The sequence below is a fragment of the Anas platyrhynchos genome, chromosome 2, assembly GCF_047663525.1.
Source record: "Anas platyrhynchos isolate ZD024472 breed Pekin duck chromosome 2, IASCAAS_PekinDuck_T2T, whole genome shotgun sequence".
NCBI classification, from domain to species: Eukaryota; Metazoa; Chordata; class Aves; order Anseriformes; family Anatidae; genus Anas; species Anas platyrhynchos.
Window position 1 is genome coordinate 74,921,051 of NC_092588.1, and position 25,704 is coordinate 74,946,754.

General features: G+C 35.1%; 1 protein-coding gene across 6 annotated transcripts in view; it reads right to left on the reverse strand.

The window, feature by feature from the left end:
- The window catches only part of SEMA5A (semaphorin 5A), a 329,372-nt gene that overhangs the window by 139,255 nt on the left and 164,413 nt on the right, over nucleotides 1–25,704 (reverse strand). For all 6 annotated transcript variants that reach the window (XM_072034957.1, XM_027451744.3, XM_072034958.1 and 3 more), the window contains 3 exons: nucleotides 8,722–8,784; nucleotides 2,001–2,099; nucleotides 817–1,030 (listed from right to left, as the gene is read on the reverse strand). In XM_072034957.1, the coding sequence (XP_071891058.1) occupies nucleotides 817–1,030; nucleotides 2,001–2,099; nucleotides 8,722–8,784 (376 nt within the window). The remainder of the gene's footprint in view (nucleotides 1–816; nucleotides 1,031–2,000; nucleotides 2,100–8,721; nucleotides 8,785–25,704) is intronic.

The window sequence follows — 25,704 nt, forward strand, 5'->3', positions numbered from 1 at the left end:
TGAGTTATGAAAATTAATTTTGTTTTCCCTACTGGGACAAACATGGGCAAATTATAAAGTACATAATTTTATATTTTATGCTAAACAATAATTTTCATTTTAAAAGGACTGCATCTATGTTTTGAAATACATGCATTAATTGGCAAGAGGCCCTGTTACATATGAGGAATACCTGTCAGTTTACAACTTCTCCCAGCTGGAAATCCTCACAAGGTATTTAACATCTATGGTACAGGAGTTATTGTATCTATATAGTCACTGATACTATATTATTTTTATGATATGTCTTTCAGACTAGCCCCTTTTCTTTGGCTATAATAAGCTTCAAAAATGTTAGTTTGCCACCTAAGTAGCTTGAAAACACAACTATTTTTGCTTGTCAAGGCTGGGACTTGCAAGAGAAGGTGGGGAAATTCAGTCTGCTTATTTTCTGCCTTTGTTTTTTGAAGAACTCAACAAAAGAATACTAAAGACAAGCTACTGCTCTTGGCCAACTCAGTTTTGCTAGGTAAGCACACATGAGAGATAAAGTACAGCTCATCCCCACGCCTGCAAACACAGCTTGAATATTGAAGCACACATCTACAAACAACAGCTATGTTAATTACATGCCATTATAACAGTATTGAATTCAAAATGTATTATGAAAAAATGTAAATTCAACGTATTATGAAAAATAATTTTAAAATTATAAAAACAGTAGTCTAAAACATTTCAAATTCTCTGAATGGAATTTCAGCAATGGAATTTCAACAACGTGATTTGGGAGAACATGGGTTAAGAAGCAGTTAAGTCTTATAGTTCATCAGTACTCACCATTCAGCCACTTGGAGTTGTACTGGGCAGTGCGGAGAGGAGGAAGGGCCCCCAGACTGCGATAAATGGCAGGATCCCTTCCTGGAAAATCCATGGCCGTAGCAGCATATAATTCCCCACTGGAAGTGAGAAGAGCTGTGGAGTTGTGCTGGGGACTATAAGGACAACGAGCCATGCCACTGATTTGATCATGTATCTCTGTCAAGTTACTTAACTGTAAAATAGTGAGAAAATGAGATTAAAATGACCTGAAAATTGTCATTTTGGCCAAGCTGCATCAATCTGAGCAAAATCATATCATAAACACCAATTATCATCTTTGGCATTCTACAGCACTAATGAGCTGACCTGTACATCTATCTGAAACTGTCTCATAGAAGTTTTAATGTAATGTCTGATCTTGCTTCTGCACCTTTGGTGGGTAAAATATACAAGTTAATCATTAGCCTAAAATGTCTGATATTAGAAATAACTCAAAAAATAATTATCTATATACAGATTGTTACTATAAAAAATAGATCTGATTGCCAGAAGCCACTAAGGTATTCATCACAGCAATTGGTCAGATAGTAAAAAAATATGACTGTTATGTAGGTGTGTTCTAGGAAAGAATGTCTTATGAAAATGAGATTATTATTTATTTTTTTTAAACTGAGCTTTCTAGCTCTGTAGAAATATTCTCTGATTCAACAGCCCTAATACTTTCATCTACATAGCAAAGTGCGATGTTAATATGTTATTTGAAAATAAAGGCAGAAAAGTTTTCAATACAATAAATGTGACAAGGAGTTTTTTGGTGATAGTTGTTCTTTGTATTTAAACAACTCTCCCCTTCTTAAATAAATAGTTCACTTATTCCAAACAGTAATATTTTGTTTTTTATTATATGACTATTTTTGATCCTTTGACACACATAAATTGCAACTAGGGTTTTGTTTGTTTGTTTGTTTTCCAGAAATGTAATTATTTTTCAGCAAAGATTTCTCACTCTCACCAGTCAAAAATCAGTAGCACAGGTACTCATCTTCTCTATAACTACACATGTACAGTAGGCAGCAAACATCAGCTCTCCAACCCACATGCAAATGGTCTGGACACAACCACAGCATACTCTGCCTATTAATCAGCTGTCTTAGAGCTCGAGCTCAGACTTGAGCTCATCAGACACAATCTTTAAGTCATACCATCCGATTGGTGCAAATAGGAGTGAATGCATTGGTTCCACAGGTAAAGAGATGGTTGCCTCCAACAAGAAGCACTCGAATATAGTTCTGGCATTCCTCCTGCAATACAGAAAAGGAAGAATTTATTCAAAGCTTATGAACACCCAATGTGTTAGCAATACTGATACTCATAAACACTTCCTAATAAAAACACAGGCATCCATCTTTGTGAAAGGATCTTAATATCAGAACAAAAAAGATCTTCAGTATCAAAGACTATTTCTGACTTTGCACTTCAAAAGTTTAGCTAAACTATTAATGCACTGCCATTTCAACAAATCAGATGCTGTTTTTGAAGACAGATCACAAAAGGGAGGAAGTCAGGATTAGTAACAGCTTGCTGATAAGAAGAGTATGTTCAAACTAGTATAAATAAAATTATTGAGATGTCCAGACATGGATTTATCCCTACTAGTTCCATAATTTATGTTTTGATTTTTTGTTTGTTTGGTTTTAATTATTATAAGCATCTAAATTTCTGTCAATTTGAAGTTTCTCATGAAAACCTCAAAAATTTCATTATCTCACTACACATGCACTGACCCCCGAGGAGTAATTTGATTATTTTTTTTTTAACCCTGTTAGAATGTGTATATGCTTTATGATTTATTTCACTCATTTCAGAAGCTAGGAACCAACAGCAATGTCTAGCATTTATTCAGACAGAGAGCTTTTTTCTGCAATACTAAAGATCTCCCAGAAATGTATATTGGATAGACTCAAACATTCATCCTGCAGAAATGAAGGAAGAATCAAATAAAATGAAGAAAATCAACCATATGCTTGGAGGGAAAAAATAAAAATACTAATAAAAAAAAATCCAGGATCTTTCCATTTGAGTACTTGGATAAAATGCTTTTCCAGCATTCATTAACATGTAAAGCATTAAAAAACCCTTGTGAAAATATACCTATGAAGTTTGAACATTTTAAGGGAAATCATGCAAGTACATCCATGTCATGGTAACAGTGCAGAAGTCCCATTATCTGGTCCTATGGTTTTATTAAGTATATTGCTTGTTTATCTTGCAAATAGACTCTCATGTTGAAAGACAAATATAATTATGAATAAATTCATCAGGCACAAAATAAAGCAAGATGAAGCAAGATGGACAAAATATATTTAAGATTTCTGAATAATATTAATAAAACCAAACCAAAACATAAAACATCAAAAAACATTCAAAACTGAGCAACATCTTCAAAAAATGCACATACAAAAGAAGCTGCATTAGTCTCTCATGAAAACTTTTAGAACTTTCTCTTTGAGCCTTAAGTGTAATTGTCAAACATTTTAAAACTAAGAGTTGATTCCTGCTGGGTAAAAATATCTTGAATTTACCAAGACTGTCATCTTAAAACTCTTTCAAACAAACAGAAGTTAAAATGCAACCATATAATAGAGTCTGGCAGTGCAACAAGCCTTTTAAAGTGCAATTATTTCACTTCTGCTTCTGGGCAGCTTTCTTAATGCATGTTGTTCTAACTACACACATATGAAAAAAAAAAAAAAAGACGTTAGTTATTTTTTTTTTATTATTTGTTTTGTTTGTGTTTTGTTTTGTTTTTTCATTTGTTTGGTTTGGTTTTTGAAAGAGAGAGAATGAAGGATGTTCAAGGAATTTCATATAAATTAACACAGTACTTTATTCTTTGGGCTGTTTCCATCTCGCCCTTTGCTGCAATCTATGGAATGTAAGTGTAGGAAAAATAAGTGGGTTCTGACATTACAGCCCATCCAACCTCTTCTCTTCATATCTCAGAGCTCCCTGAAATAGTGCCATTGCTAAATTATTTGCGTGTTGATCACCTACTCTTTTTGTTCAAAAATAATGTAATTTTTTAAAACTCTGACATTCCTGAGATTCACGAGATACTTCTCTTTTATATTTCCAAGCCTGGCGCCAACTTCACAAGCATTCACAGTGCAACAGGGCAAATAAGACATCTCAGAGAAAACTTTTGTTGGGTACACAGTACAACAAAATCAGAGCTGAAAAAGTGGCTTATACAATTGGTTATTTTATTCACACAACAAATCCAAAATAATACAAAACAAAATACTAGTCCTGAATAAAACAATCACCACCCAAAAACATTGAAAAATTATTAAATTAAATTTAGTCAATTAAAATGTTTAGAATCACTTTTTTTTCAAATCTGAAAAAAAAGAAAAGAAGAAAAAAAGAGGTGTGTGTTATAGAAGCAGCATTTGTGACTTTAAAAACAAAGATGTTCCCCTCCCATTTTGGAGAATGGTGGTAGCTTTGGTGGCCATCTTTTATGTAGACTTATTCTACGTTTCTGTAGACTTATTCTACATTTCATCTTTACTTCTTTGCCCATGTTTTCTTACTGTCCCATAAAAATACCTTTTAAAGAAAAAGAAATTAATTGAGTAAGTACTGTCTATTTTTATATCAGTATACTTTAAAGAAAACGGAGCTATTTGAAACAATTTAGCGGCAAAGCAGGCTAGATTACTACTTAATTTTAACACCTACTTGACAGTTTAAGGACAATCTGGCTACAGTTACTTAGCCATTTGCAGCAACATTTGTTGTATAGGCTAATATTTTAAATACATCCGTGCTTATATTTTTAATACTTACATAGAAAATTCATATGCTAATATGTGCAACCATTACAATCTTAAACAAACAAGGGGTAAGATGCTTGACTACATTTTTTTTTAATCTCTTATTTTATTTTACTTTTTCCCTTGTGTATTTGTATTTTTTCTTTTATAACAGTTCTTACCACAAGTTCCAGTTGAAATGGCCAAATTTATTCTCTTAATCATGTGTGCCATTTTAGACTTCTAAAGGCTAACACATGCTGGCCACAAGGACATCATTTTGTCTGGCTCACTCTTGAAGCCACTAGTTATTTTAAGCAACTGCTTACACTGGTAGATAAACGTATGAAGTCTCAGTAACAAACATCAGCCTTCAAAAGTCAAGTGCGCATTACACTGTCAGATGTGACAGATGTCCCTGTATATTTTTCTCTCCAGCTCTTTTCCCTCATTGGCTTCTAAAGTATAAACCTCAGAACAACAACTACTGCTAACAGCTAGGGGCAAAAATTCTGTGCAGCTTCTTTCTCAATAACAACACCAAAGTTGCATTTAACTGACCATTATCTCAAAACAGCTAGAGCTGCTTCACAGTTCAAAGCTGGCTTGTGATTTCAGGGCACTCCATCAGCAAACTGACTTAGAGGTTTTCTGCCTGGACTCACTGCCCCCACACTGGTCTGTGGTCAGAAAAGCTTTAAGAGAAACCAGGATCTGAGTGAGTAACTTACCCACAGCCATCCTTGTAATCCTCACCATTCCTTTGCCACTGTCTGGACTTGCCTTGTGTATTTTGTCTCCAGTCTTTCCTGTCCCCTCCCTACAGTCACACATGTATCTGGCCTAAAATCTGAAGTCGCCCTGAGAAGTTTTACAAAAATGAAATCCCCAGCAGCTCCCCAGTTTAAGCTGGATCTACGTATGCGACAGCAAACAAGGAAGCAACCTTTCTGGTAACAGCAACTGGAATCTTCCAGGGGGAGTTCCTCTGAAAAAATACAATTCACTGTACCACTGAAGTGAATTCCTCCAGGTCTGCTAACTTCCATTTTTTTCAAGTGAAGGTTGCTGTGGTTTCACTAGGAAAAGGAGCATGCCACGGAGCAGGTGCTTTCCTCATCTGCATGCGTAAGTTCTCCCAGTTTAAAGAGTATGGCTCTTAAAAATAACCTGTGTCATGAACTTCTTTTAGTCTTGGGCATAAGTCAGCAAAAGACATATATCATCAGGTTATCCTTTCTCTGGCCTTAAACTTAATCTTTGATTTTAACCTCAAGCACATCAGTGAAAGCAAGAGGCATGAAAAGTACAAAGAAAAAGACAGTTGTCGTTCCATCTGGGCTGGTTGCTCAGTCAGAATTATTTCTTCACTGGATTACATTCAGATGTAATGAAATCCAAGAATTGTGCTTCTCTTCTAGATCGTGAATGAAGAAAAAGGCTACAGATCCAAAATACACTAAATCTGTATCCAAATAGTAACAATACTAAGAAGCAATCACAGCATCATAGAACAGTTTGGATTAGAAGTGACCTTAGATGAGAACATCAAGTCCAACACCCCTGCCAGAAAAAGGAACACCTTATATTAAATCAAACCACCCAAAGCCCCATCCAACCTGGCTTTGAACATTTCCAATGATGGGGCATCAACAGCCTCTTTGAGCAACTCATTGCAGTGCCTCACCACCCTTGTGGTTAAAAGCAAATAACAACAAAAAACTGCAATGAAAACCCTTTCTAATAATAATCTATAATCCATATCTAGCCTCTTCTTTGAGATCATTATTCTTTGTCCTATCATTACAGGCCTTGGTGAAAAGTTTTTCTTCAGCTTTCCTATAAGCACCCCTTAAGTACTGAAATCTTAGAGGTCTTTATTAGAATAGAATACATACTATTGTACATTGACAGCATAACTTTCAATCACTTCTACAAAATAGTGTGATGAGCATGAATGAAAACATGTATGCATGTACTACACTAGCCATTCTTGAACACATTTCACAAATGTTGAGTATTTTTCTGAGCAAAATTATTTAATAGCAACATATGCTTCTGCACTGTTGGAAGGAATATGGATATTAAACCACAAAGAGTACTGTAAACATAATAGTCAAAGTATACCACTATAACCTCAAATTTACCATCATTTTCATCCATCATGTTAGATTACCGTCACTGCACTGTGATTTTCAGATGAGCTGAATGTTATTCTCACAGTTTTAAATTTCAAAAATAACTGTAAAACAGAGGCATAAACTTTTAGTTACACACTGCATTCCTACCGTGATATTTTCTGCTCTGTACACACCTCAATCATTGCCAAATAACAATATTCTATTGTCACTTGAGCAAGCTCTTTAACTTCAGATTATGTCACCTCAAAACTAAGGGTGAAGCCTTGAAGGGTATATTACGTGAAAGACTACAAATATTTTAGGTGGAAATAACAATTTACAAAATGAAACATTTGTCTAAAATATGAGGTCCACAAAATTCTTTTCTCTCTGCAGGTTAACAAGTAAGCATCTAGTAAGCATTCTGATCTATAATCTATTTCTACCATTAAAGCCTTCACACAAGTCAGTAATTTTAAGGTAAAATATTGCCCAAATATTGCCTATTCCTTTTCTCTAGCTATTAATACCTTCTATACACACCTAGTAAATTCTGCATGTTAATGCCTAGTTATCAGTAACTTTAAATACATGTTTCCCATGCTGGGATGGGAAGAAAGGGAAAGGAGAAGAATAAAAAAGGCAATGCCATCCTTAATTCCTTTTCTCAGTGCTGTAAAATCATATCTACAGTGAAAGATGTTCCTCCATAAAGACAATAATCTTCCATGCTTTACAGTGCATATTTTTCTTTCCTTCTACTCCTTCTCTCCTTTCTCTCTCTCTTTCTTTCTTTCTCTCTTTCTTTCTCTCTCTCTCTCTTTCTTTCTTTCTCCTTCTTATTTATTTATTTATTTTCCCCAGCTAATTCAGTCTTTTTCTCTCTTCACAGTATAACATGGACATGATTCTGTAATTAAATTCTTCTTCTTCAATCTCAGATGGGAACAGATACACCATGGCCGCGCTGCAACATTATTTTCCAGCACTTAGTAAGAAAAGCTGAAAATGAACTGCTTTGCTTGATGGGAGATGTTAAAGGTCAGTGATTATATGTATTTAACTATGCAGACAATGCAGAAGAGATCTGTCCTCTACTAGAAGGCATGAACATTTGGAATACATTTTTCAGCTTGCTAAGGTTTTATGTTCTTTTATTTCTTTCTTTGTTTTTTCTTTTGAGTTTTGCTCATCAGCAACGTATGCCAACATGTTTTGCTGAATGTGAGTCCTGAAATCAAGTGTGTTCACTTATAGTTATTGTGCAATGTACTTCTGTGTTTCTCCTTTACATTTTAACTCAATTAACTTCAGCAATTAAACAGCATAATAATTATAGACATATATTGCATGCACTTCTAGTTGATTTTATACTTAATTTCATAACTACTTTCAATTCAGGACAGCCAGTAAGGAACATGGTTTTAGTACAGGTTCCGTCTTAGGACTGCATTTAACCATTCTGAATAAAAGAAATGGTAGTTGGTCAGATAAGAAAATGGTTCTGAATACTAAAAATAACATCAGGGCCCATGTCCATAAGTTTAGTGAATGACATACTATTTTCTTCATAGCATCCTTATGTATGAAATATAAATGTTTCAAAAATTGCATCTAATACACATGAAAACAAACTGATGAATTTGTAAAGAAATTACACAGTTATATGGGATTTACAGTGTTGAAAATGAAGTGAGAATACAGCCCATTACGCATGACATGTTGTAGAGTCCAAACAGTAAATTGTTAGAAACTCAATTCCTTGATCTTTTCACAATATCATCATGTGACTGTTCCTCCCACCCGACACCTTCCTATATTGTTTTTTTATACCTTTGCACATATATCAATGTCATACTGTTTTACTACAACTTTACTCAGAAAAGAGTGGGAGATAGCACAACTGCGTAAGGTAGAAGAGATTTATACACTGAATTATAGCTGATATAAAAAATTTTGTAAAAGCAGAATGGTCTCATGCTTACCTTTGATTTGCCTTTACTGTAACAGGCTCTTTTAGTAGCTTCATCACATTGCCATTCCACTGCCTGTAACCAACAGAAATTCATTAGAAATGCAGGGAACACAGAGATGTAAAACTTAGCCATGTAGGCCCATACTTGAGACATGTGCTTCAGGCATACTGACGATTAACTGGGGGTTTTTCTATCGATAATCACCTTACAAGCTTTTCTCCTTAGAAATGTAGTTTTGCTGTTCATGTCTTAATCCAGAGTGAAACTGGCCATCCCCATGAATCACTGTACCTACAGCTTCAGCAGAATGAACCCCAATCACATTTGACACTAACTACTTGCTTTTGTACCAGCCTCACTAAGCTAAGCAGCTAAGAACATTGTGAAAGGACAACCCTTTCTCCCCAACACAGCCAGGACACATCACACCTGGGGTCAGCTCTGCTGAGACCTTGTGTGTTGGGAAAGGCTACAGTCCTGCTGTTTTTGCAGAATTTCTCTCAAGCATGAAATGGAGATTTTAGTTGCTCAAGGTGTGACTGCAGCAGTAATCAGAAGAGCTAAAACATCGATTGAAGGAAAGGAGCAACAAGCAGACACATACAAGACAAGAGTGAAATGGAGCACTGCAAAGCAGAAGCAATTTATCCTCATTTTTGAACTGTCCCTCTGCTTCAACAGATTTGTGCCTGGACTGGAAGTCTAGTCTGCATCACTACAGTTTCACTGCCTGAGTTAATTCCAATTATTTCAATATTTACCATTCAACAGCTATGACTTGCAAACTCTATTGTTCAGTGGAGCAGGTCCTATGCTTGGTGTTTATGTGCCAATACGTGCACATATTTGAATTCCTGTGTGTGCTGTGTAGTTAGAGTGCATTTTAAATACATCCTGCTTGCTTTCACATCAACAGTGCACGTCCACTTGTTCTTTATAGAAATGTCACAAAGCATTTTAAATTTTACCAGGAAGAACTAAGATTACTAAACTAACCACTGATGCTTAATTATTGAAATCACAGCTTTTTCAGTTTTGTTTACCAGGAAATAATGAGAGAATTCATTCAGATTTAATATAAGCAATCTTTTGTACCTGTCTTTCAATGGAGACTATATTAATAGCAGAATCTATAATTAATAAAAATAACAGGTTGAAAGCCTGTTTAAACAAAGGGGAAAAATGCCTGCAGAGTATACTATGTAGTACTCTGTTTTGCTTTTCAACTAGCCCAAGAATGAGCTTTTCATTTCAGGAAATAAAGACGTATAAAACAAACATAATTGCTTCTCTTCCTCCAGCCCAAGCCTTTCCATTTAAAACATTTGCTTTTGCAGATAAATGACCACAGCATGTTGGGGATTATATTGAAAACTTCTGGAAAAGTCAACTTGCAAATGACCATAGCATCTATAACAAAATGTATCTTACCCTATATTAGATTAAAAAAGCAGCAATGACTTAACATTTTTGATTCTGTAATGCAAAATTCACCTCTATGATGATGAGAACACTACAAATGACTGCTCTTGGATAAGCAGTGTAGGTTCCTTATCAATTCATTAGGACACACTGAACCTTTAGCTTATATGGCTATAGGTACAAGTACTTTATATTGAATATATTATCTTTAAACAATACAAATTTGAAATGCCTGGAGAAATGCCAAAGTTACTGGTAGGAGGTCAGTATAGAAAGACTTTTTTGAATATAGGTACTGAAAGTATGGTTAGAAGGAAAGTTCTTGCCAAAACTGAACTGAGAAGAATATGCTGAGCATGAACAGCAGGAATAAAGACAGAAAGATTGGAGTCAAGATAAAATGCTTATCAATAAATCAATTTTCAGTGACAAAATATCCAGCTTTCAATTGGCTCTAAGTCCATGGTAAAAGAGTCATTTGAAGGAGAAAGATGTAAAATGCAAAACTTATGCAATGTCATAAATCAAACAAATTAAGTACATTTCTCAGGCACTGAAATGTTTCAGAAAAGACAAACAACAGGCTTTGGGGATAAGAAATTCAGAAGCCAAAAGTGACAGTTCTTCAAGTTTTCCATGAAATCTTAGAAAAATATACTTTTGTGACCATGAGCAGGTCACAAAACCACTAAGTTATTAGCATAACTGAAAGAAAACTTTCATCACTTTCTTCTGCATCCATGAAATGCATAGATTCAAATAAGGATCCTAAATATTAAACCACTATGCTATATATTTGAGTACAATAGTTAGGAGCAAATACAAGAACACAAATAGAACTATTGTATTCTACTGTAAACTATTGTAACTATGCATAAATACATACACTTTCTAACTTTCTGGAAAAACCCTCTTCATACACATATGCCAAAAGAGTAATACCGTCTGGATAATAAGTACATACAGACAAACTAGTGACAAAGTCACTAGTCATCTCTGAAATCAAATACACTTTATAGCCCTATAGCACTGTATTCCACTGTTGGAGGAGACAATAAGAAGGCTGCAAGTGAAGTTTATTACAAAGGCACCCGAAGAGAGCTGGGTAAATCAGACTCTTATACTTTGGTCCCCAAGGTTCATACATATTCAGTAATAAATTCATATGCCCTGTTACTGATTAAATGAAAAAAAACAAGCAGATATAAACTAGCATTTATATAAACAGAGATTTTTTTCTTTTAATCTTCAGGAAATTTGAGGGCCTTTCTCACAAAATGGAAATTCAGTTATTCAACAAAGCCTACTAGTAATACACAGGAGGAAGACAGGTGGAAACTCATCAAGTTAAATGTCATTTCAATGTGGAAAAAAAGCAACAGGAGAAAAATGTGTTCTGAATCTTTAATACATGAAGACAAAACAAAACATCCCAACAGAATAACAATGCAATTTTTGTTACTAGACAATGAAGAGTTTAGAGTTTAAATTCTGAAAGAGCAGTCTGACATGTACAGATTATTTTATTTTAGAGAACAAGAGCAAAGAAAGGTTAACTTAGAAAAGTTAGCATTATCCATTGTTTGCCTTAAACTGACATATTCTCCTGCTTTGCACCATTTAACAATATTTCTCAAAGTTTAGCTAAGTAGTGTAGAGAATAAGATATGAATACCATGTTGGATATTTTATCCCTTTCAAGACCAATACAACTAAAGTTTATTCTGTTAGGATCTATTCATTCCTACATGTCTTAAAAAAGCAGCTCCAATTTTCATGTGACAAAACACAATCTCCAGCGTTCCACATACCGTTTTTAATTAATATTGTAATTCTACTTAAGCTGGCAACAAAATGCATTGAACTGAATTATAGAGACTCATGCTTTTCTTTGCTCTGGGGAGGGAAGGAACAAGAATTTGAATGTTATTGCTGGAGAAAATAAGTACGGTAGTACATCAGCTACTTGTACATGTCTTCACAAAGAACATACCTGTATAGGATAAGGAGTTGCATATAAGGCAGCACATCATTCTGTCTTTGATAGCAAGCTGATTCTAGTACAGCTGCATGCCTCATAAATCCTGCTATAAATTCAGTCTTTCAAGCACTTCTATAAATGTAATGTCTTGGTTTAGTTTGTTTCTAATTTCCTAATCTTCTACATAGCTACAATCTACTAGATATAAATAAACCTTAACTGTTTGACAGTCACTGGTAGAACTGTACAAAAAGTTTGCAGTGAGATTTTTACCCCTGCAAAACCCAATTTGTGTGTCCAAGCCTGAAGACTGAACTTGTCACAGTGTAGTCAGATAAGAAAGTCACAGTTCACTTTTGAACAGATTGTTTTCTTCATTTAAAAAATATACAGAACACAAAGCACTGTATAGACCTGACATAAGATCAGACTGAATAGAAACATGGCTTTGGCGCACATTTTAAGTTTGAGCACAAGTGTCAAACTGATGGCAGACATCTTCCTGTAAAAGCTCAACTGTAAACAACTGTATCAGTGTTTTCAGACATTCTATCATCGATGTTCAGAAAACACTTTGAAAACTTCAGGTGAATTTGTTCCTGGCATTTCAAGGGGAAATGAGAAGGGAGTCCAGCCAGAAAACAAAAAAAAATTCAAACTCAAGCTATATAATGGAACAGTTTTCTTCAAAAATGAAGAAAGATATACATCCAACACCTACCAATGTTAAGTTAAAAGTTACAAAATAAAAAACAACCATAGTCTTTGGAACAACAAATGTATTTCAAAAACTTCCCTGTTTGGGTGCGTGATAGAGTCTCACTTAAAAGTCAAACAATTGCATCTTCAATGGGCAAACTAAATAAATGCAAAGAGGTTAGTTCCAAGGGAAATCAAATGAAAATCCCCAGTCTAAACTGATTTATATAAATGCCTTAGAAGGACACTAAAATAGAAGGAAAATAAGAAAACTGTGAATAATAAGTGTCCCTCCCAATTAAGAACTAACTCTAAAGGGTTTTCCTTCATTTCCAGCATGCAGCAACATAGTAAGTCCTTTGGCAAGACATTAAGATATCTCTTCCAACCTAAATTATTCCATAATTTTCCAGAAGAAAAAAAAAAAAAAAAAAAAAAAAATCAAAACCATAAGTAAATAACTCTATTATATAGCCATTTTCCACAACTCTAATTTGAACTAGTAAATGCAGACAGGAAATTTGCCAAGTATGAACACAATCAAAGCAAGGATTGGTCAATTAGAGTATATTAGGTGAGATATGCATTAGTTCCATTTACAGGTTAACAAAACCCACATGGCTTTCACCAATATTAGTGGAATATGCACACATAATAGTATACAATCAGATCTCCTGGAATAACTATATTCCTATAGCTTCATAGATACTCACAATACATGCATGTAGGCAGGTACACAAACATATATATAAAAATGAACTTCTTTTCAGTGTAGAAACAGAATGTACAATATTTCATAGTGAAAGAAGTTAATTAGTCAAGAACCAAAAAAAAAAAAAAAAAGAACAGAACAGTATTCCAGACAGATGGTCCAGCACTTCTTAGGCAGATGGCTCTGCTAATTAGATACTGGCAAAAATAACATTAAAGAAGATGGTTTAATTATCCAATGCCAAAAATTAGAACTACATGATATTTCCTTTTTGCTTTTTCACTGTTTGCTTTCATCTCTTATATCATGTATTTAAACAATACTTCGGGGAGCTGGGGTATAACAGCAATAATCATAACAATAGATGTCAACAAACACGAGTAATATTGCTTTATTGTTTGCATCAGTCCAGCAATGGAATGGCTTCAAGAAGTTGTTACTTGTTTGGCGAGGGTGTCTCACAACCTGCAAAACCATGTCTCAACAAACATGCATACTCAAGTCCAAAAGCTGAGTTTAAAGAGACCATAAATAAAGTGTCAGAATAGTAAATGTGGAGAGAGAATTTAGCACTGAGAAGTATACCAGCAAATACCACTGAAAACTACAGCAGCAAATTGGCAGCCAGTGTTAGTAGTAGTTTTGATGGTTACCAGAAATTTTAGGGTATCCTTTGGTATAATGACATCCCTGCTTTCAGAAAATATGTGGAGCCACTTAAGATTTATACATCTCCATACTTCTGAGGAACCATTTTCCTTGTTTTCCACAGAGCCATGACCTCTTGTCCTTGCAGCCATTAATGCTGAAGCTGTCTGTCTTGCCAACAGGCTCCTTAAAAAGGGACTTCTCTTTAACATAGCTTTCTCTTTTTGCTTATCAAAGAAAAGAAAAATTGGTTTCTGGGGTCTAAAGGCATCCTGGTGAGGCTCTCATTGTGAAGTGGAAGGCCAGCAGCTCATTCAAGAAGTTCAGTACTGTATGGACAACTTTATTAATTGATTACATTAATTGTGGTAACTTGCCACTAATTACCACATGCAACAGTCAATTCTCCTGGAAATAACATTGTGTGTTTTGATTTGTTCAGAATCAGCTTTTACTGCTCATCCACAGTTAAAAGATTACACGCTCGGTTTCTTAAAAGGTGAGAAGTATGAAATATATGGAAATAAACACCAAATTATACTTGAATTTTCCAGGGTATGATATTTAGTAAAAACTAAATATCATAGATACTAAAACTAAGTATTATAGATACATAATTTCATACTTAAATCAAATAATATATGAAGCTTTATTTGGCTTCCAGGACAATGCTGATGTCAACTGAGTTTTCTTTCAAATATACTGGTCTGAATATATAAAAATTGAGATGAAAAATATATTTCCAAGCTGAAGTTTTATTTAGCTTATTTTGTTGACTACACAAAAAAAAAAAAAAAAAAAAAAAAAAAAATTGAAAATTTTTTCAGAACTAATATTAGAAGGGAAAAAAAATAAGCATATTGAAAAATAGTTGTTACTAGAACTTTCAGAGACTCTCAGTGGTTATCTACACTGTTAACTTTAATGACACTAGACTCTGCCCAAGATTGAACTTTTACAAAATGTCACCCAGCCATGCACCTGTGCATTCCCTCTTTGTGTTCTGCAAAGATTTCTAAATGTCACAAAACATTAATTCGGTTTATACTTAACAGAGATGGGTTTATGGAGGAAAATACAGTTCTAAACCTGAAGTCAGCAACTCAGAACTTAATTATATTGAGAAGCTGGGGTCTTAGTCCTGCTACCAGAGTTGTTAAAAAAAAAAAAAATTGTTGCACTATGACTTTCGAAGTTTTGAAAGTTTTGAATGTTCCAATCTGGCATTTCAAGGCTTTTAGGATTTTATGGACATTTAAAAATTGAATGTGGGACTGTGCTGAAGGGGTAAAACAACCAAACGTTCTTGCATTCCCAAGCTTGGCAGCCATTCAGCAGGTAGGAATGAGATATGTTTCATAACATATTTTTAATGCACAGTTTGAAATTATACTAGATATTGTATAATTTAATGTACTGAGTAAATTATATGTGAATCCTTTAAGATTAACATCTGTGTTAGCACATTGACTTTTAAAGCATTCCCTACTTTTTGGCAAATAAGATTGATTTTAGTAGGCTCCAAGACCTTTTGAAAGTTATTTTTATTTTTTTACAAGTAGTATAGTAAACTTCTAGGTGCTGATCAGAAATGTCAGGATTCTCTGTATTTCATTAAAAAGAAAGATATTGTAATGCAATTCCCCAATTCCCCCCTCTCCACCCCAACCCCCTAGGTGAAATAAGTGCAAAAAGAGTCCCCTGGCACAGGAATTTCAGAAAATTAAGACTACACTTCTGACCTTGAATACAGGAAAACATTTAATTTTCCTGTGCACCATCACTGCAAATGAGCAGGTGCATGCAGAAATGGAAAGGAAGCAGCGTCACTGGAAGGTGTGCCATCTTGCCCCATAATAATGTGATGTTCAAGTCAGCCACACTAGTGTGGGATTATGGACCTAGGCCAGCAGTCATCCCCCCTTCACCTTTGAATCTCAGACTGTCAAGGAATTTATGATACTTCAGAAGGCTCTATGCAAACTGAAAACCTTCCTGAAATAATTTCTCAGAAAGGCAGACTACATACTACTTCTTGTCCCTGAGATGTCAGACAGCTGGATTATAGCTTCCAGATATGAGTCTTACAAAAGCAAACAGACGAACATGAGATATATGGTGGAGGATTAAATTTATAACATCCTCTAAGTGGTATTTGTTGAATTAGCAGAACATTATACTGCATAATTGAGAATACAAAAAAAAATAAAATGTATTTTTATATTTAGATAATTTTATCCATGTTTTATTACAAAGAGAATAAAAATTCTATTACGTTTTTTGTCTCTTTTATTTATTTATTCAGATAGTTTTGCCATTACGCTTTAGTGATGTTGGGCTTTAACATGTTAATACCCATCTATAATTCTATTACACAGAACTTGCAATAGCTTATTTACAATAATAATAATTCTTTGAAAAGTTAGCCTAAAAGTGTCATCTTACAAAACAATGAAGAGACAAACATTGCTGAAGTAAATTTAAAAATGAATATATGTCCATTCAATATGCAACCAAATAGGGGTACAACAATTTTAGGCAGATAAAAACAGAGAGAAAACTGAATGCTGAGAAGCAGTAAAAGAAATGTTAGAACCAGCAGTCTGCACAGCTTGCACAGTGAAAAGTCAGGAAATAAATATGTGGTTCAATAGCAAAGAGACACAAACATAAGATTTTCTACATCCTTCTGGTTAAATCAATAGACCAGAAAGGTGATTTTGGAACATCAAGATTGATTTTTCTTCTTTTCCTTTAAGAACAATACAGAGATGTATAAGACACTTAGAAAATGGATGGGGCAAAATGGAACACAACAAGAAAAACACCACCAAATTTCCAGAATTGGCAACAGTGTTGATGACAACACAACTGACAGTTCAGTCAGAAAAGAAGAAACTTATTTCTTTCTTATTATTTTGAAAGTAATTGGAATTAATTTGACAAACACTAAAATTATCTGAGACAGAATACATCACAAGAATATGGGGAAGAATAAGAATAGTAGGCACCTAATTGAGAGTCACAATAGAACATGTTGTGAACTGTGAAGAAAGACACACATAAACGAAAAGAATGTCGGAACGAGGAAAATTCTCATTAATAAACAGAAGATGGTTATTACATCAGGAAAGACTGAACTTACAGCTACTTGGAAACTCACTGGAATGTAGCTGTATTACTGAATTATATAGAAAGCAAGGGTGAGGAAGACAAACTAAAGAGCACCAGGACTAAGACAAGATTCTACTCAGAATATGAAAGGTCTTCAAGAGAACTTCATATACTCCAATCTCAGTAGAAAGAGCAGAGGTAACAAGGAGGACAGCAATGCAACTTTAAACCACAATTTCATCATGAAGATTTGGAATAATGGTGAGGCTATGAAAAAAGCTAAATAAAGTTCATTTTTCTCCTTTTTTGACATAAGGGAATGGTACAGAATAATATACCATTGCACAGGGCTTTTCTCCTCCAGGTTTTGTGATAAATGTCATTCAAACTATTGACATCTGGTAACCTGGTATCAGCTGAGTGGGTTATTTTTATCCAAATTTCTACAAGACAGGCCTCAAGATCAAAACAACAAATGTCCATTTTTGCAGAGGCAACAGAACAGCAATTTAGAGAAAAAGATATAGCCCTGTCAAAGATAAAGGTGTTTATCTCATTCTGCACGCACAAGAAACTTCAGAAAAGAAGATACTCATTGAAACAATCATCAATATCATGTCTTAACAATTTGTCTCTAACTTTTTCCCCAGGTTAACCTCATATTTCAGCACGTATGGGACAGCTGTCGGAAGTTGTGCTCTACCCTTAAACTCAGCCTAAGGATCCCAACCAACGGGCTGCAATGATGAAGGGGGATGAATTTTTCATCACTTGTGTACTTGCATCTAGAGAGTATGTCACAGGCAAAATGATGTAGAGTTGGAGAATTTTATTTGACTTACTATAGTGCCAACCATCACAAACCTCAGTCCATCAAAATTCCTCTGGTGAGGAAAGTAAGTCATTTAGTATGCTTTCAGTTACCTCAGTGGATGATTTCCATAATTGATTTCTTAATCGCCAAGAGTAAAAAACAATAATAATAATAATTACCTTCTAGTAGTGTTTAAAAAAAGCGTACTTCATATTTCATACTGAAATTAAATTTTCATAGATTTAACAAATGATTAACAGTTGTTTTAAAACCTGAGAAATTTGTTACAAATGGTCATGAGCTCATCTGTAGAAAACATTACAGACAGACTTATACATAACCTATTATCTGACAGACTGAGTAATTATCTATAACAATAGATTGATTGTGTACTAAGTAGTTAATTAATCATTAAGTAGACTGCTATAAAATATTTATGCATTGAAACTTTGGAAATAAACCATAGCTATTCGGTGAATGCCCTTGTTGCTCAATTATTATTTGCTGTACACCCAAACCCATGTTACAACAGATGAACATCTGAAGATTTCTGCAAGAGCTTTCATTCTAAAATCAAATTGGAGGAGGAGAAAAATAATCAAAATCTGTGTGATGCATTGTCTGGTGCAAAGGCAAATTCATATTTGTTATTACTGCTTGATCTGTTTGCATTACAGGACCATGAACAAAGCACAATAAAATAGTTCATTAAAATGAATGCCTGGCTAAACATATCAGATTCTCGAGGAAAAGTTTTATTGAAGAGCTCATTATTCTATGGTGAAAGCAATTTGGCAAGAGTTTCTAACACCATTCTTTCTTTGCATTTTTTTTTCAAGTGGAAAACAAACAAATATTTGTAAAGAAAAGCCATCACACGTCCCCAGAAATCCATGACTGCACTTCTAAATAACACAGTTGCCTTTGCTGGTGATTTAGATCCTATATAGGAGAAGGTTGCTGCTGGAGAACTCATTGTGCAAGCCAAAAACACTGGTACCACAGACAGCACAGAACCTCAAAGAGCAACCCCCACATCTATGAAATAAAGTGGAAGGGTGTCAGAGCCTTAAAACTAGTGACAGAAAGCTCAAGTCTCAGTTTGCATCAGGAAAGTCAGTGAAGGAGTCCTTAACTGTCAAGAAAAATATCTCCTAAGTTTCAGTGACATGCACAAATTTTAGTAACAATCTCATATAGGGAGCCTAATTGAAGAAATTTATTTCAGAACTAGCTGTGTGATGTCTCCCTCCTCCTACTCCTGTAGCCTCTTTTCCACTTTTATTGGTTTAGAAACCCCCTGATTGCTACAGTGGCAGAACAATATTGTACTTTTGTGTTTTTCACCAAGAAGCTGAAAGCTCAGTGGAGATAACTATAAAAGCATGATAAATAAAGCTCATTCAATAGGATACCCACTGCAACTGTTAATAAGGCACTTCTATGCAGCTACAGGGTTCTCATTTCTTTTTACAGATGCCATTAGCCTTCCCCCATCAAATTATACCTTATTAGCAATTTGTCTCCTGATGGGTACGTTATAACTCTTAGCTTTCTAACACTTGTGTATATTGGATAGCAGTTTAACATGATAAAAAGAAAGTAACAAAAACTCATTCTTATTACTATGAATTATTTCTTAAAAATTCTCCCTTGCTTATCCTGCTGAAGTGAGTCCTTTGAAGTCAGTGTTCCAAATCCCGGAGCTTTTACTATAGCAAGCTAAACACTCTGAAATCAAAGGGAGTTTTGTCTAAGAACAGAAGAGAGGCTAGAAATTGTAAACATTCTCTAAATTCACTAAAGAAAAGACACAGCTTCTGTACAGTGGCTTATAATAGCAACCCCCTTTAATATACGCCTGGAGTACTGAAGAACTTTAAATTTAGATCAGAATCCAGTCATTCATAGAACCTAATATCCTGTGAACAGCAAACTGGATTTGAAACACAGATCAGCCTACACTGTATGCACCTCTACAAAGCTGCAGAGAGAAAAAGCTCCAACAACTCAAAATAAATTTGCTATTTCATTTCAGGTGTATATCAAAATAAAATGTATTTTTGAGGGGAAAAAATAAAAGGATAATATTTATCTCTGTTATTAAAAATAAATAAATAAATTTTCCAGAAAAAAAAAAAAAAAAAAAAAAAAAAAAAAAAAAAAAACACTGGATTTGTATCTACCTTGAAGTGCAGGGAGGAAAACACATTATTTTAAAACAATTTAAAGGTACATACATTTACTTAGCATTTCTCCGCTATATGCACTCTGATGGACACCTAAGGAGCTCTATTTTCTAACAGAAGCAAACTTGAAACTTAGTTATTTAAGAAATAAGACTTATATTTTTGAAAGATATTGTGAAATTTTAACAGTAACATTCTGAATAGTCTGCTTGTCTCCTTGCAGATTCTGTAACCTCTCCTGGCAGAGGAGGTGGTTATTCTTTCTTTCTTTCTTTTCTTTCTTTTCTTTCTTTCTTTCTCTTTCTTTCTTTCTTTCTTTCTTTCTTTCTTTCTTTCTTTCTTTCTTTCTTTCTTTCTTTCTTTCTTTCTTTCTTTCTTTCTTTCTTTCTCTCTTTCTCTCTTTCTCTCTTTCTCTCTTTCTCTCTTTCTCTCTTTCTCTCTTTCTCTCTTTCTCTCTTTCTCTTTCTCTCTTTCTTTCTTTCAGTGAAGCCTACTGAAATTTACTCAGTTCTTTCACCTAAATTCAAGGAACACAAAAAATCATGCAGAGCACAAGAAACGCGCACGCGCACACACACACACACACAAAGTTTGCATATATAAACATGTTCCTTGCACTCTGAAAACAGAATGGTTATGAATCCAGAAGTTGGGGAAAAAATAGACAAAGAACGTAAAGATTTAAAGAAGAAGAGGGAAACTGTATATTTAATATGACTCTGCAATGTAAGCAAAGGTACCACTTCCTTGGGGTGCATTATTTGAGGCCTAAATTCAGACAGAACTAAAGAAAACTTTCCTGTAATAAATTTTCTTGAAGTACACTTCATCCCTGAGCTTGTTACTGCTACCCAGCATATAGACTTCTACTGTCTGGGATCTTCAAGGAGAGAATGAGGCTCCACCTAAAGTCACATGCAAGACTGAATATATATCAAAAGAATAAGAGGAATACCAACACTTTAGCCTTACAATATGCCAAAAACACAAACAGTCCTACAATAAAAGGACCAGACACATCACTGAATCTTGGATGCTCTGTTTGGAAAAGGAAACTGAGAGACTCTCATTTATAAATAAGGCTAGAGACATCCTTTCAGCCTGCACATTAACTGTGACTGAGCACTAATGTAACCAACTGCCCAAGCAGCAGAATAATTTACATCAGAACAATAACATAGGCAATGTCTCACTGCCCGATCTTTTCAAGGACAATGATGACTGAACTTCTCAAATGAATTAAAACAATTAATTCTTCCCTAGCCATGTTCCTAGAAATGGCAAAAATAAAGGTGTATCAGATGTTGCACTAATTCAGCTGGTAACAAAAGCCTGAACTTCCTAACACGTCCTTCAGGGCAGTTCTTACGGCATCTGAAAAAAAAATTAAAAATGTACTTCCACCTAGCACTCCAAAGGAGCCATTCCCCTCCCACATCTCCTGAGAAGACTCCAAATGAGAAGACTACAAACATTTTATATCTCTTCAGTGTTGAAGCGTCTGGTTGTTGCCTCAAGGAACCAGCTCAAACATCATGAACTGGTCAGTCCAAAGAGGCTATGCTATCCTGCAAAAATGCCTGATGTGATTTGAACCCATGCACATGTCTGTGTTACTGTGCAAGCATGTGAATTATGCGCTCCAGAATTTGTATAAAACAGTAGAAACAGATGGCTATTCAACGCCTTTCTTCTGTGAAGTATTTAAATAATGTTGAGTTTATGTTATGCAGTTCCACATCATGAAAAAGTTGCAGAAGATATTCATAAGTCATGAGACCCTATGCCATAAAGAGGCCTTGGAAAAGAAGTCCCTTATCTGTTCATTCAGACTACCTGTTTTCTCCTAATTAAAATAATTTTAACAATAATTCTGATTTTTGAGTTACTGGAAAGAGCAGAGGAAAGGAGGGACAGGCAGATGATTGTGTGTATATAAGAACATGTTAGGATGTTGTGGTGGGTTGACCTTGACTGGCTGACAGTGCCCACCCAGCAGCTCTCATAAATTTAATTGTCAGTTAAAAAGAGTAGGATGGTGAGAAACAAAGAAAACACCTTAGCCTCAACTTCCCCCTTTTTCCCAGGCCCAAACTCACCCATCCATCCCCCACTCCTCAAACTCCTGTCTCCAAGCAGTTCAGGGGGATGGGTCATGGAGCTGGGGCCATCCCATAACAGCTCCTCTCTGCCGTTCCTTTTCATATTAAATAACATATCATTTACTTCATAGCCATGGTTGATGACTTCAGGAAAGAAAACTCAATTGTTCTAGACAAATTCTTCAATACCAAAAATAAAACTCTTGGCAATAACATTATACATTCTTAAAAGATAAATTGCTATTACTAGTACTACTAATAAAAATAACAGTAACACCCATAATAACAACATTAAAGCAAACAAGTAAACTCTGCAAAGAAAGAGAAGTACCCCTAAATGAGATGGGCATATGCTTTATTTTAGAGCACTGACTTGCTCCCCTTGCACTTGGAACTAACTGGTAGTGAAGGAGGGCACTTGAAGCACAGTTGTATTAACAGAACGTGAACTGAAGCAACTGAAATAGAAGCACAGTTGTATTAACAGAACGTGAACTGAAGCAACTGAAATAAAAGTAATGTAAAATAAAAGTTATATTAGTAAGCAAAATAGGAGTAGGAAGAGAAAGATGCAACTCTTTCATCTTTGCCAGTTTTCATCTTCTTCTTTTACTTCAGTTTTCCAGATCCACAGGCAACAAATTGCTGCAATGGAATTATTTTTTTATTCATCAAGTAAATTCTTCCTTCCAAACATATCTGAGCTCCTCTAAAGAGGAATTAATTCACTAAGTGTCATAACTAAACTAACACATTTTACCTAATCCAGTAACACACTGAATGCTTCCTAATACTTACATGAGCCTCTTCCACTACACAACAGTCATAGCTTCAATAAATACAAACTTGTCACATTAAATAGAGTAATGAATAGTGTAATAAACGTTTTTAATCTCAATCTAAATTACGTACAAAATCATGTTTGATATTGTGTTAGCTGAAAGTTATTTTCTAGCATACATTATTTTTCTGGTATAGATATAACTTGTCATGTCTTACTGTTGAAAGAATGCTAGCTTTCCAAATGTTATAACACAAGGAGAAATCTCAATCATTTGGCTGTTGTTCTTTTTTTTTAATGAAGAGAGATTAGTATCTAAAGAATCCTGTGGGGATAATGCATATATGATGCTAGGCAGAGCACAGATAATAATTCTGACTTGGCAACAGCTTGAACATACTTAAAATGCATGCCTGCAAATCCCTCCCACTGTCGCCACCACAATAACAGCTCTTATCAAAGTTTCAGCTGCTTTAGGAGGTAGGTTCTCCACAAATGTTAATCTGTTCAGATTCATTTCCAAACTGCCAAATATGCAGTTGTATAAATTAAAACAATGGAACAAGCCAAAAATGTCAATGCTTTGGCTGCTTTCTGCTCAAAAAGGGCTAGATGCATTGTGCTGCACAGGGAGTACGGAGGCAATCTTTTTTATATCTTACTACAGCAGGTCAACACAATTTTTAGTTTTGGTCCCTGAGTTACATATTTCATACATGCTCCTCAAATGAAACACTGTAAGCGGAAGCAAGACCGAATGAAGAGAAGGCATGAGTCTCTCACAGGCACCAGCTAATAGTACTGGCAGTCACATGGAGTGCATCTCTAATGCATAGTCACATATGCTGCATCTGTGAAAGAAAGACTATGTGACTATGTGTCCCAGTGAGCAGACAGGGCAAGTGCCTTTTAGCCTTTTCTGAGAAAGTTACATACCATAGTTGTGTGGGAGCCTCGACTGGAATGAGATAGAAAAAAACACTGTAAATGCCTACACAGAGATAGTGAGAGCAATGAACTGTTGAAGGATTAGATAAAGAGATGCAGGCATCTGTTGAGATGAACTTCAGTGACACTGCAGGACAGCACGGGCCGAAGAGGAAAGCCCCTGTGATACAGGAAAAGTTGACTGAGCATAAGGGGAGGAAAATGGTCCAGTGTAAGGTTCTGTCTCCCTGTGCTAAGACATGGGATCAAAGAAGCCAACAATAACAAAAAGAAACAAACAACAAAAGGAAGAAGCAAGCTATGGTAGGGATTTAATCGTCAGATGTTACACAAAGAAAACTGAGACAGGTCTAGTGGGGGCTACAGATAATGCTATGCATCATCTTCAAAGTTACTTATGAAAACAAAGCAAGTTTACTTACAGAAAAAAAATAATAATAATAATAAAAGATAGATAGGGAAAAAGAAAAGTAAAAACTTCTGTCCAGTGTCCAGCTAAGAATGGAATTGATTGGGGTATCTGGATGAGAATCCTCTCCAGTGAAGCCTGTAGTGACCACAGGCATATTCTGAGGGATGCAATGAGGTCAGAAAGAGAAGCTTTCTTTCAGAAAAATAAAATTACCTTTCAGAAACATTTCAGATACTCTCAGAAAGTTTAAGTATGAATTACACTGAAGCCTGGCAACAAGATGAAATTTTTAGACAAATGAAGATTTTCATGAAGCAACTGAAAATGAGGCCCACAAGTGAAGAAGCAGCTCTCAGTTTTGTTCTGAGTAGCATGCAGAAATAGCACTGTAATAGCAGCCATAAAGATTCAGCATCACTGCAGGAGAAGCTAAAGACCCAAATCCACTACAGCATATTCTGTTTCATAATAGAGAACTTCAGTATAAGAAAGCTTGATAAAAAGGAGCAAACTGAAGCAGGTAAGAGTTAAAGTTTTGCAGGCAGCATTCAAGGATACTCAGCTGGAGATACATGACAAACAAACAGAAGGACACAAGAAAAAGGGCAAAAGTAAAGTTGGCATGGATTAACCGCAGGGCAGAAGTTAATAAAAGGAAAAAACATCCTCTGGAAAACAAAAGTAGTGCTAAAATAAGGAAAAGAATAGCACAAAACAAGCAAGTTGAATCTAAAAATCTAATAACAGGGACAAAAAAGAGCTAAAAGAACAATTTGCAATAGCTATAAATATTGGTAATAAATCCTTCTTCAAATACATTAGAAGCAAGAAGCTTGACAGTTCACAGAACTGGTAAAATGATCAAAGAAGTGATTAAGAAGATAGGGGCATAGCAGAAAAATACTTCCTTCCCCACAGTCCCCCTCCCTCCTCCCCCCCCCCTCCACACCAAGTTCATCATGGAAGAACTCAGAGAAGATCTAGTCCCATAACAGTGGTAATTGTTGGAGGGGATGGGCTGCTCATCAAAAACTCTGTCTCAAAAGTCACAATGCTGATAAAGGGCTTAGAAAATAGACAGATGATGAAAAAGCAACAGATGTTCCAGAACATTATTTACGCAATAAATTTAAAGGAATTCAGAGATATAAGTGCTGAACTAGTAGCCAG